At 34.2% G+C, this 14,365-nt stretch overlaps 1 protein-coding gene across 1 annotated transcript; it reads left to right on the forward strand.

Annotated features, from left to right (window-relative positions):
- Positions 1-10,266: 10,266 nt before the first annotated feature.
- LOC109081976 (C-C motif chemokine 4-like) lies at positions 10,267-11,234 on the forward strand. The gene is made up of 3 exons (XM_019096921.2): positions 10,267-10,413; positions 10,642-10,759; positions 10,856-11,234. Exons 1-3 carry the CDS (start codon positions 10,350-10,352, stop codon positions 10,983-10,985), a joined length of 312 nt encoding a protein of 103 aa, XP_018952466.1. The 5' UTR covers positions 10,267-10,349; the 3' UTR covers positions 10,986-11,234.
- Positions 11,235-14,365: the final 3,131 nt, after the last annotated feature.

A 14,365-nucleotide genomic window follows, 5' to 3' on the forward strand; every position in this document is an offset into this window, starting at 1 on the left:
AGCAGAAAGTCACTTTTACGGACTTTTAAATTAAATGTTCCCTCCTGGTGGAATGACCTGCCCAACTCAATTTGAGCAGCTGAGTCCTTAGCCATCTTCAAGAATTTGCTTAAAACACATCTCTTCCATCTTTATTTGACCCTCTAACTTTAGCACTCACTATTCTAATTATATTCTTAAAAAAAAAAAAAAAACCTAACTACCTTTCTAATCTTTTTGTATTCTATCTATTTTTTTTTATGTATTATACAATAATAAAAAAGACCTCTAACACTAGCTTGCTCTATTCTTTTTCTATTCTATCTGTTTTCTTTTTATTTATTATATTATTTAAAAGCCCTTGCTACGTGTACTGCGTTTAAACTAACTGAGACTTGTTATAACACTTGTATATCATTGCTCTTTTGTTGTTTTTGATTGCTTCCATTGTCCTCATTTGTAAGTCGCTTTGGATAAAAGCATCTGCTATATGACTAAATGTAAATGTAAATGTATAGTTTTGAATGGGGAAAAATGCAACGCTCAATATGGCTGCTCAATCGCAGGAAGCCCCGCTTTCTGAATGAAGGAGCCAATTGCTAATCGGTAGAGTCAGCGCATCACTGTACCTGCCTAGAAGCGTCCCTGTTGCTATAGAAACAGTCAGCGTTGTGAGACATGCGCTCAGGACTGCACATGCGCACTGACTGATCTAGCCTGAATAATAAGCTTTTTATAACCCTATTTGAGCAAAATAAACAACATTTATGACGCAGTTGTTATCAGATTTCTTTGGTGATTTCAAAATTTAATCGCAAGCCTAATAAACAGTTTTGTAGAATTTGATGTTCCCCATTCAAATAGATGGAGTTGCACTTGGATACATTTCAAAGATGGCCGCCAAGTGACATGACTTGTCTTAAAGGGACTTTGTCAGTAGTCACTGCATAAACTGTTTCAGACTAGTCTCACAAATTTGTTTATTATCTTTTTTTTTTTTCTTTAAGATGGGTCATATCATTTTAATCAAAATATAGACTGGTCTCAAATTTATAACCGATTGCTGAAAATTTACAATTTACCCCCCTCAGGTCATCCACTGTATGAGTTTATTTCTTGAATTTTAGCATTACATCACTTGCTTATTATTGGATCCTCTGCAGTGAATGGGTGCCGTCAGAATAAAAGTTCAAGCAGCTGATTGTGACGTTTTTATCAGCTGTTTGAAATCATTCTGACGGCACCCATTCACTGCAGAGGATCCACTGGTGAGCAAGTGATGTAATGCTAAATTTCGCAAAATCTGTTGTAATGAGCAAACAAACTCATTTACATCTTGGATGGAATGAGGATGAGTACATTTTGAGCAAATTTTCATTTTTGAGTGAACTGTTTCTGCACAGAAGAACTTATTATATCCTATAAGAGTATAAGAGATATTTCTCCAACAGATATTCAAGTAATTGCATTACTGAGGTCCAACAAGTGATGAAATGACCAAATTAAACCGTTTCTTTTCTCATCCTCTTTCTACTTCTGTTTTATTTCTCTTCAGTGTTATAAGGAAGGATACAATTTATGTTTCCTTCAAGTTGTCTTACTCAGCATTAACTTGTCTGAACATTTCACAGGGTCAGATATTCTGAGAAGAGAGACATAGGGCCTATGTCACAGATATTCATAGAATATCAATGGATTTATGTGTTCATCTGCATTTATTAGCCTATATGAAATGTCTTCATTTTCTTAATATGAAATGAGTACATTTTGTTTTGTTCTGTGTGAGTTCTGCTGCTTGTTTCAAAGAATACATAATGTTATATAAGACTACACTTGTGAAAATTCTTAATTTTTATAATTTTTGTGATATTTTTGAACATTTTAATTTTGATTTTTATTTTTTTAAACTTGACTTTCCTCTACTGCTTTATCTCACATATTAATATTTTTGTCCATAACAGTTTTTCTTCACATTTCTATTTTGCAGCCCTTATGAAAATTATTTCTCATTATTTCTCATACGTATTTTTTATACTTTATTTTTTTGAATTTCTTAATTTGTAAACAATCGTTTTTTAGACTCAGTTTTTAGATGCTGCACTAAGAAAAAGGAAGCAGATTTATTGTGAATGGAATTAAATGTGTAGTTTTAAAATCACCAACTCTGCATTTTCCACCATTTGTATTGCATCACATTTGTACATTTGTATTGTAATGCTCTGCAACAGTCAGGCTGAACATTTTGCTCAATGCTGGCCTTGATAGTCTCATTTAAGCATGAATTTTAAGCACTGAACATGTTTCTTTACAGTATTCTTTACATCTTTACTACTGTCTAGCACACAAAACATATTACAAATCAGGATCACAACAGAAAAGCCAATAATAATAATAATAATAATAATAATAATAATAATAATAATAATAATAATATAAACAAAAGTAACAAAAACATATCAAAAGAAAAAAAGAGAGAGAAAACACATACAGAATATTCACCATAACACATAATAGATGAAAACAAAAACAACCATGTCCAATTTATATCGCCATATTTTTATAACTAAATAAATAAGTAGGGGTATGTAGATTTATATTTAATTTTTCATATTATGGGTATACCATGCTGGGATCTTCACCAACCCGTAAAGATCTCAATGGTTCTTCCCACATTCTGTTAAATAACATAAGTTTACCCATATGACCGATTCTTAATTTTTAGGGATATAAGGTCTTTTATCATAAAAAGCCATTCCCATTATAATTAGAGCTATCTCCAACCCATTTATTCATAATGGCTTTTCTTGTCAGCATCAACAAAGGATGAAAAATGTATTTATGTTCCTGTATATGGTGACACATAGGCTTGATGTACTATATAAAACTGCATTTCTCTAAATTTATTGCAAACAGAAATACTGTAGTAACAGGGAGTTTAATAATGTTTTCCCATGAAGCAGCATCAATATCATACCCAGTGTTTTCACTCCAAGATTTCTGGAGATCAATAAGCTTGTTCTGCCTATATATGCTCATATAACACTGAGTAAAATATAGATACAAATGTTTGAGTGTCTGAACTACAAAGAAAACAATTCTCCAAAAAATGATAATTTCCGATTGAGCGTCAACCATTCCTAACACTAACATAATGTCTAACTTGTGAATATTTCTAAAGTCATTATGCAGAGGAGGCTCCTGTACCGCCTCCTTCTCACCACCAGAGGGAACTCTCCCCTGAATATTGACTATATTCATTCGGACTCCAGTTCCCATCATGCCTCATACCTGGGACTGATTGCACTCACACACCTGCATCTAATTACACTCACACGTATAAGCCTCACACTCACTCCAGCTCACTGCGAAGTCTTAATTTGCCCCGGTTGTCACTACTGAGCGTTTGTCCCCTTGTATTCTGCCTACTCGTTTTGACCTTGGACTGTTTATTGTTTTCTGATTGTTCTCTGCCTGTCCTGACTTGGATTGTCCTACTACTGTCTTGTCTGGTTATCCAATAAAGCTGCAAATGGATCCCGACTCTTCTGATGCTTCGCAACACTTATCACCTGTCATAAATTCACTTTTGTAGAATAGATCATATATGTGATTTACACTAGCTTGCTTCCATGAGAAAAAAATATGCTCCTAGGCTTTAGGATACAAACAAGAGTTTGTTTTTACCAATGAGGAAAGAATAGATAAGGGTAAGTAAATATATAATCAATTTGAGAGGCAGTATGATGTGGGTGAGAAAAAAAAAGTGTACTCTTTAGAAGTACACTTAAAAAAAAAAAAATATTTAGGCCCTATTCTTAAGATTTATATATTTTAATTGCATATAAAATTTCCATCCATTTTGATTACATATTTTTAACTTAAACTTTATTTTTAAATTTGCCAACCTTATATAATTGAAACAAGTAAGTAATAAGACTTACGTAATAATACCAATAAATCTAATTTGTTTTGAATGAATAAGAAACATGTATATGCATTATCAGGTAATAAACCAAATGTACTTAAAATGCATTACATTTACATAATTTAAACCCAACGTATTTCATATATTTTAAATCCTACCCCACCCAATCACACTGTGCTACAACAAAATCTAACTACAATACACAAAAAAAGAACAGCAAGACCACCTTCTACATTATATCAATTTATTAATGCTTCAAAGCATTTGGCTATATATGAGCTAGCAAGACATGCTACAGCGTTCATACACTTGTGTGCAACAACAATAAACAAAAAGTGCCTTCATATTTACATGCACATTAAGGTTAAACACCATTTTCAAACATTTTTGCCACAATCAACCATACTGCAGAAATAAATGCGAAAAAAAAAAAAAAAAGAAAAATAATATATATATATATATATATATATATATATATATATATATATATATATATATATATATATATATATATATATATATTTAATTTTAACAATTTTTAACAGAAAATGCCATAAGGCTCAGGGGTTGAGTGGCTTTGCACCAACACACTTTTCCTGCATATTTAATTACATTTTAGGAGTACACGAGTACGAAAGGAACATTCTACATCCACATTTTAACCTTTTAACACTTAAATAAACTCAAGTACAAAAATTTGAGGCCTCAAAAATGACATCTCGATTGTCATTACTTTAGAGTTCTTTGGTGACAGCTTGGTTGTATCAAGGATTTTCTTCAAACGTGCACTTGAGCTTCATGGCGTAGCTTCAGTTAAGCACATAAATCAGTCCAAAAAGCATCAAACACCCAAGAGTGACACTGCAGAACTTCCACACCAACATCCGTAGGTGGGTCTTCAGGAATTGGATGATTATCACAGTGATTTTTATGTTTCTGGCTTTTGTATGTTTGGCAATAATTATTTTAACCCAAACTGATGCAGTGTGTAGCTTTTCATTTCTTAAACAACCATGTCGGAGGACGTACCAATGTACACATTCCAGCATGACAATAGCAAAGTTCACCAGGATCATTTTGTGAAATAGTGGTTCAGTGAGCATGAGGAATCATTTTCATGTATGAATTGATCACCAGTCCTGAGCTTAACTCTACTGAATGTCTTGAGGATATGATGGAGTCGACTTTACAGAGTGGCTAGACTCTACCATTGTCAATACAAGATCCAGGCCAAAAATAAATGCAACTCTTGATGGAAATAAATGCTGTGATGATGCATAATGTTGTTTAAACAATGCCACAACAAAGCACAATGTCATGAAAGCTATAGGTGGTCCAATGAAATATTAGAGTGTGCAACTCCTTTTTGGACAGGCTATGTAAAATCGACTCCAGCACATCCTCAAGACATTCAGTAGAGTTAAGCTCAGGACTCTGTGGTGGACATACAGGTTGACATACACTTACCACATATTTTTTAATGAGTGTCTCCATGTCTTCATTGAAGTAGATACTTGGACTCCACGGAATGTAATTGCAGTTGATTTTAATCTTCATTCTTAAACATGCAGAACAACAAGATCCCAAAAACACAACATTAGTCATTGATTTACTTGGACATAAACCTAAAGCTGAGTTAAAAATCTCGCTCAACTATTGCCGCAACTATACAATAAACCCTGTCAATTGATACATTACAGTGATTTGTAAAGAAACTTTTAAATTGCTGTTTTTATATTATTATTTTTTTAAAATAATATTTCTTATGATATTATTTTTCTTCTCCAGTTTGCTGACATACAAACATTTAAACAGTGGATCTCATTACTTTGAATAATTTACTCAAAATGACATTACATATTGAAGGACAGGTTTAGTAAAAAAAATATAATGAATGTCAACTAGTGCATATATTTAGCAAAATTATCCTATTAATTTTTTTTAGAGTTTATACTCACTCAATGGCTTTTCTGTGACATTGTTTACAAGCCGTTTCTTTCAACACCTTCTGATGATCGTTCATGTTTATTTGCTGTGGTAACGTAACTAGAAGTAAACTGGAAGAGATGATCGGTTCATGTGAATTCTACACTGCTGCTTGTACTGAGGCGCTAAAATGATCTTTCACGTTACATTAACACCAAAACTGTATTTACTGTTTAACTTTAGTAATACAATTGACATAATCTGAAATCTGGCACTTTGTTTCATATATCAAGTAACAAAACTTTTGTTTTGTTCATGCGTCAAGTGAAAACAGCATCTATCGATTCTTAGGATTTAACTCTTTAAGATTCCAGCTACGTACCTTCATATATAAACTTTTCCATATTCAAAGAAACTTTCTAATACTTCATTAGTGTTGCAGAAATCAACATCCCCTCTAAAACAAAATGAATCGCTAGAAAATATCTTCCACATGTAGTCCATTCGTATAGACAAAACATTAAATCATTTCCAATGTACCTTAAAAACTGACACCCTACATAATTAACATCCATAAATGTGGGCATACTACAAACAATGAAAAAATAAGTAAAAGAAAAAAAAATTCTTCTGAGAGCTTCTTACATATGTCCCAAAGAACACAACACAAATAAAATAAATTAACTATTGTTAAGTACTGAGGTGGACCTAAAGCTAAGACAGATGTTTAACCACCACAATGTCTGTTGTAAGATAAGTAGAGCAGAATAAAAGCTCCTCACATAGCAAGCACAACACAGTTTAAATCTCCAAAACATATCTTAAAATTCTTCTATATCAATATAAATACAAACCATGAAACATAAGACAGTATTAGTAATAATAATGATAAAAACAATAGAGGAAGAAAAAAAAAAGAAAAGAAAAGAAAGTAGGCCTCTTGCAATATAATGAGACCTTCCCAAAAGAGTCCAGTGAACTACAATTGAATTAAGAAAAGTATTTGCATCCTTTGTATTGTAAAGGTGCACCACCTTTGCTGTAGGAGAGTCAAACATCTTGATAGTAGCAGGATACATAAACGCCTATCTGATACCAGCATCACGTAACCGCTTTAAATGATGTAACCCCACAGCACATCTCCTGCTCGTGATGCGACATTTTAATGAACACTCCTGCATTTTAATGCAGCTGATGCAGCAGTTGTTATTTTTGTTATTATTATTTTTATTTTTCTTCTTCTTCTTCTTATATTTTTTTTAGTTTTACTTAAATTGTATGGAAGTGAGTAAAGAAGGCTCCCTTCACGTTGTTGATTATAATGAGAGAACTTGAGTTTAAACGTGAGGACGTTTTATTATTCGTTTCTTGTTTTAGTTAGGCCTAAATAATGGGAGTGAAATTATACAGTGCCTCACGTTTTACTAAAATAAAAGAAAGAATTCATAAAACATGCAACAATTTCTTAATTAGTGAACAGATAATTTTTCCCACGTAGCCTAGTTCTCTGTCAAAATAAAGGACATTTAACGAATAACAAATATATGTGCGTAAAAAAAATGCACGCTGTTTTATTAATTAATAAAAAGATTAAAAAAAAGAAAGAAATTATTTTAAAGACAGTAATAAAGATGTAAAGAAAGATGTAAAAAGTACTGTAAAGAAACATTTCACGTTCAGTGCTTAAAATTCACGCTTAAATGAAACTATCAAGGCCAGTATTGAGCAAAATGTTCAGCCTGACTGTTGCAGAGCATTACAATACAAATGTACAAATGTGATGCAATACAAATGGTGGAAAATGCAGAGTTGGTGATTTTAAAACCACACACAGTGAAACAACAGTGTTAATTCCATTCACAATAAATCTGCTTCCTTTTTCTTAGTGCAGCATCTAAAAACTGAGTGGGTAGCATGTGTTTTCAGATTAAGAAAGTCTATAAGCTTCCTATGATGGTGTAACTGCCTCATTTGGAGAAATAATTCTCACAGTTATAAGAAGTGGTCTCCCTTATGAAAATTAACCATGGTTTTATTACAAATACAACCAAAACTATGGTTACTATTGTTGAACCTACTATAGTTTGCTACACTAACCATAGTTTAACCATGGTATTTGTAGTAAATGCCAAGGGCATAACGGGTAGTAAATAAAGTAAGTATTTGTAGTAAAACTATGGTTATAATTGTAATCAATATCCCAAAAAAATAATCGATACTACACTTTTACTATAATAAAACCATGGTTAATTTTCATAAGGGCTGCAAAATAGAAATGTGAAGAAAAACTGTTAAGGGCAAAAATACTAATATCTGAGATAAAGCAGTAGAGGAAAGTCAAGTTTAAAACGGTTAAGGTCAATGTTAATGGGTTCAATGAAAAAAGTGAAAGTGACGTGACATACTGCCAAGTATGGTGACCCATACTCAGAATTTGTGCTCTGCATTTAACCCATCCAAAGTGCACACACACAGCAGTGAACACACACACGCAGAGCAGTGGGCAGCCATTTATGCTGCGGCGCCCGGGGAGTAGTTGGGGGTTTGGTGTCTTGTTCAAGGGCACCTCAGTCATGGTATTGCCGGCCCGAGACTCAAACCCACAACCTTAGGGTTTAGGAGTCAAACTCTCTGACCATTAGGCCACGACTTCCCCGATTGCAGAAATGCTTTTAATTTTAAGGGTTTAAAGTGTAGTCTTATTTAACATTATGTATTCTTTTAAACAACTCACACAGAACAAAACAAAATGTACTCATTTCATTTTAATAAGAAAATGAATACATTTCACATAGGCTAATAAATGCAGAATTGCAGATGAACACATAATGCCATTGGTATGACAACTGAATATTCGTAAGGAGTCATTTGTAAGTCTGTAAAGTTATTCATATGTCATGTTTTAAGTGTTGTCAATAAGTCAGTATTGAATGTTTAGATGCTGTTAATATGTCAGAATTGTACATTTCTTTGCAAACATAAGTAATTGCACGTTCTGTAGAACCATTTTACGAAAATACATACAAATTCTCATGAGATCATATTGTAATGCCATTAATGTCTGTGATGTAGGCCCTATGTCTCTCTTCTCAGAATATCTGACCCTGTGAAATGTTCAGACAAGTTAATGCTGAGTAAGACAACTTGAAGGAAACATAAATTGTATCCTTCCTTATAACACTGAAGAGAAATAAAACAGAAGTAGAAAGAGGATGAGAAAAGAAACAGTGTAATTCGGTATTTTCATCACTTTTTGGGCCTCAGTAATGCATTAACTTGAATATCTGTTGGAGAAATATCTCTTATACTCTTATAGGCTATAATAAGTTCTTCTGTGCAGAAACAGTTCACTCAAAAATGAAAATTTGCTCAAAATGTACTCATCCTCATTCCATCCAAGATGTAAATGAGTTTGTTTGCTCATTCCAACAGATTTTGAGAAATTTAGAATTACATCACTTGCTCACTAATGGATCCTCTGCAGTGAATGGGTGCCGTCAGAATGACAGTCCAACCCACATAGCAAATGTCTTCTGGCCCAGATCCGGGCCACACAATCACTTTTCCCTCGGCCCAAGTACCGCAAAGAATGACGGCCCTGAAGTGGCCCAGAACTGGATTAAATACTAGGGCCACACATGGACCATAACCGGCCAGCAGTGCCAGCTTGAAGCTACATTTGGGCCAAGTCCGTTTGCTATGTGGGAAACAGCTGATAAAAACATCACAATCAGCTGCTTGAACTTTTATTTTGACGGCACCCATTCACTGCAGAGGATCCACTGGTAAGCAAGTGATGTAATGCTAAAATTAAAAAAATAAACTTATACACTGGATGACCTGAGGGGGGTACATTTTCAGTAATCGGTCATAAAATTCAGATTCTAATAAGAGTCTATATTTTGATGTGACTTAAAATGTAATGACCCATCTTAAAGAAACAAAAAAGATAATAGACTAATTTGTGAGACTAGTCTGAACAGTTTATGCAGTGACTACTGTTCACCATCATTATTCACTTTCATTAATTAATTCATTTATTAATAATATGTCCTTTTGAATTCCACAGAAGAAAGAATCTCATACAGGTTTGGAACAACAGTGAGTTTGTATTTTGGGGTGAACTGTTACTTTTCATTCTGAATATGGCCTATTTAAATTAATTTGTGTTTGCATCAATTATATTATTATTTGAATATATATGTATATACACCAAATTATACTACCAAACTATATTATCAAATTATATTACCAAACTCCATATTTTATGTCTAGCAAGATGGTCTGTCTTTTCAGGAAAAACATTCTTTTTTACCATAAACATGGTCTGTTACATGTGTCTGTAACAGACACAAAAATAAAAAAGGGAACAGATATTGATCCTCATTCAGTGTTGCTTCAAAGTTCTGTGAACATCTGCTCCAAGAACTTCTCTCTCCCTCACTATATAACAGTGACCAAGCAAATCATTCAGCACACACTTCTAGACCAGATTTTGTGTGAGAAGATACTCTGAAGAATGAGGATCCTGATGTCTCTGTTGCTGCTGGTGCTGTTCTGCTCTCTTCAGCTGACTTCAAGTGGTGGGTAGAGATTTGACATTATGTACTTCAATGCAATGACCACTCAATGCAATTCATTTCAGGAAACATTTGATGGTGTTTAATTCAATCTATTAATCCCGTCAGCATTTTTGCATGTCCATGCATTTATTTAAACACTGAAGGTTTAATAAATAAATGTATATTAAGTTTAAAGAAAAACTTTTTGACATTTTGACACTAGTTCTAATACGTATTGAATTCTTTCAGCTCCTCATGCACTTGAATCATCATCATGCTGTGTCCAGTTCTATAAAAATAAAATTCCTTTGAAGCTGGTGGTGTCTTTTTACAGGACCAGAAGCAACTGTCCCATATCAGCTATTGTGTAAGTGTCCTCTAAAGATTTTCAGAGTCAAACTGAATGAGTCTATTTAGTGAAATCTCTTACCTAAAAGTTGTTTTGATGTTTTTTCGGCCCTAGGTTTCGAACTGCTGCTGGAAGGGAGTTCTGTTTAGATCCAGACAGCAGCTGGGTGAACAGCCATATTGCAAAAGTGAACAGCAGAACAACAACCGCTACTACAACAAAGACTCTAAGCACTACAGTATAAATACTGTTTCTTCCTCAGTAGTAAATGGGGGAAAAGTTCATAATTATTTCTATTTCTGTAGAGCGATTATTTATCATGCTTTTATTAGAATAAATGTTAGAAATATTTAATTTGTTTAAATTATATGTCATTGTACACCAGCTGCATCAAAAGCAGTTTTCTGTATATCTAAATTAATGTAAAGTTGCATTGTTGTGTTTTGTGGACTTTAACATGTCTTTTTTATAATAAAAGTGAATTTTTAAAGTTGTTTTCTGTTTGAGATCTTTCATAATAATAAGAAATTTTTCATCTTAGCTGATTCAAATAATAAACATTTGTTTTTCCATCTCATTTCTGAGAATGAATTAATGCTGTGTTGGGTATTTTAAAAATGTATATTTCAAAAATAGTAATTGATCTGTTGTGGTCATAATGTACAGTCTGCATCATAATACGATACTCTGAATTACAAACTGACAAAAGCATGTTTTCCAGTATATTAATTAGTAATATTTTCCATTAGTAATAATGTTTTTTTTAAGTATTATATACAATGCTAACATGCTAATTATTTAATAAATGTAGTGTTTATCACACCTACTAATTTTCTCTCTCAGTATAAATGAGTCTTAAACATATATAGCAGCTATTATTATAAGAAGGATGCATTTGTGGATTCATTCTCAGAGATAAAGTTAAGACGGATGTTACTGGGTCAAAAAAATAAAATAATTTTTTTTTTTTTTACAAAAATGACATCTTAACTAAATATTGGTATCCTAAAGGTACACAGCAGCCAATGAGAATCGCAGCACCTTGGACCCAGACGTCAAAGTGCAAGTCTAAATAGTAAGAGTAGTAGTTTTCAGTATATGAACCGAAACCGCTACTTTAACAGAAACTTTGACATGGATTAAGCTGCCTGTAAGAATGTGAAATTATCTAGGTTTTCATGTAAACTCTGTCACTGGGGTGGTACCTTCTTAAAAGATACAATTTTGTACCTTTTATGTTCTAATATATGTACACTTTAGGTAACCAACAATGTTAACATAGCAAAACCACATACATGGATGATCCTGCTTAAAAAAACAATAGAAACCATCACAGAAATTCTTATGGTTTCCACTATAAATACCATTACAAACATTAGAAACCATCAACTATTAACCATTAAAATTTGTTTCCTGTAGTGTGTTTTGGGCCATATTGCATTAGGATAGTAGTTTTAACAATGGCAAAAAAAAAAAAAAAAAAATTACCACTAGAGAAAACCAATATTTAAACCAATAAAATCGATTAAATTCTCATTATAACCAGTAAAACCATTGCAAATTCTGTGATGGTTTCTGTTGTTTTTACACTGAACAAAATTATAAATACAACACTTTTGTTTTTGCCCCCATTTTTCATGAGCTGAACTCAAAGATCTAAGACTTTTTCTATGTACACAAAAGTGAAAGTGAAAAGTCGTGACATTTGCCAAGTATGGTAACCCATACTCAGAATTGGTGCTCTGCATTTAACCCATCCAAGTGCACACACACAGCAGTGAGAAGTGTACACACTGTGAACACACACCCAGAGCAGTGGGCAGCTATTTCCAGCGCCCCGGGGAGCAACTGGGGGTTCAGTGCCTTGCTCAAGGGCACTTCAGCCATGGGTATTGAGGGTGGAAGAGAGTGCTGTTCATTCACTCCCCCCCACCTACAACTTCTGCCAGCACCGAGACTCAAACCTGTGACCTTCGGGTTACAAGTCCAACTCTCTAACCATTAGGCCACAGCTGCTCCCAAAAGGTCTAGCTCTCTCAAATATTGTTCACAAATCTGTCTAAATCTGTGTTAGTGAGCACTTTTCCTTTGCAGAGATAATCTATCCACCTCACAGATGTGGCTTATCAAGATGCTGAGGCTGGCCACAATAAAAGGCAACTCTAAAATCTGCAGTTTTTTCACACAGCACAATGCCACAGATGTCACAAGTTTTGAGGGAGCGTGCAATTGGTATGCTGACTGCAGGAATGTCCACCAGAGCTGTTGCCCGTGAATTGAATGTTTATTTCTCTACCATAAATCATCTCCAAAGGTGTTTCAGATAATTTGGCAGTACATCCAACCGGCCTCACAACTGCAGGCCACGTGTAACCACATCAGCCCAGGACCTCCACATCCAGCATCTTCACCTCCAAGATCATCTGAGACCAGCCACCAGGACAGCTGCTGCAACAATCGGTTTGCATAACCAAAGAATTTCTGCACAAACTGTCAGAAACCTTCTCAGGGAATCTTATCTGCATGCTCGTCTTCCTCATCGGGTCTCGACATGACTGGAGTTCGTCATCGTAACCGACTTGAGTGGGCAAATGCTCACATTCGATGAGGCCCATTGTTGTGCCATTCATCCACGACCATCACCTCGCATCATGATAATGCATGGCCCCATGTTGCAAGGATCTGTACACTATTCCTGGAAGCTGAAAACTTCCCAGTTCTTGCATGGCCAGCATACTCACCGGACATGTCACCCATTGAGCATATTTGGGATGCTCTGGATCGTTGTATACGACAGAGTGTTTCAGTTCCTGCTAGTTTCCAGCAACTTCACACAGCCATTGAAGAGGAGTGGACCAACATTCCACAGGCCACAATCAACAACCGGATCAACTCTATGTGAAGGAGATGTGTTGCACTGCGTGAGGCAAATAGTGGTCACACCAGATACTGACAAAAACAAAAGTGTTGCGTTTATAATTTTGTTCAGTGTATATGTGCACAGTTGTAAAGCAAACCTTCAGTATTGTATGTGTTACTTTCTTGTCTGCTCTGTTTCATTATGTTTTGAATTTTGTCTTCCTTGTCCTGTGACCTATGCTGTGTGCCCAATGTGCCTACCCTTACGAAAAAGAAGTTTATTTAAGTGTGCTCTTAGTATACTTCTTTTAAACTAAAAATAGGAAAGTATGCTTTTAGTTTACTTTTTATGTACTTCTCAGAAATGGGCTTTATGTACTTCTCAGAAATATACATAAAATGACATTTAAGTATACTTGACTTATACTTACAAAAAGTCTAAGTATATTTGAGCTATACTTGTGATCCTAGAATCCTTGTTTCCATTGTTATACAGTAGAGGGCGCTAGTACACATCTTCTGTACAGAATTTCCAAAAAAACACAAGGGAAGAAGAAAAAGAAACAACAGATACTAACACATGTAATCTATCACAATCATCTGACATGAAACAGCATCAAAACTGTAACGTTGTGGAATAAATCATTGACCAATGAAGGGGTAATAATTACAGTCAAGCTTTGGGGTGGTGATCTATTCCATCTACGTTTTGATTATCATTCTGAATCCAATTCATAGTCTTTTTTCAGCTTTTTGTTCAAAATG

This window comes from Cyprinus carpio, chromosome B25 (genome assembly GCF_018340385.1).
Source record: "Cyprinus carpio isolate SPL01 chromosome B25, ASM1834038v1, whole genome shotgun sequence".
Taxonomy (NCBI): domain Eukaryota; kingdom Metazoa; phylum Chordata; class Actinopteri; order Cypriniformes; family Cyprinidae; genus Cyprinus; species Cyprinus carpio.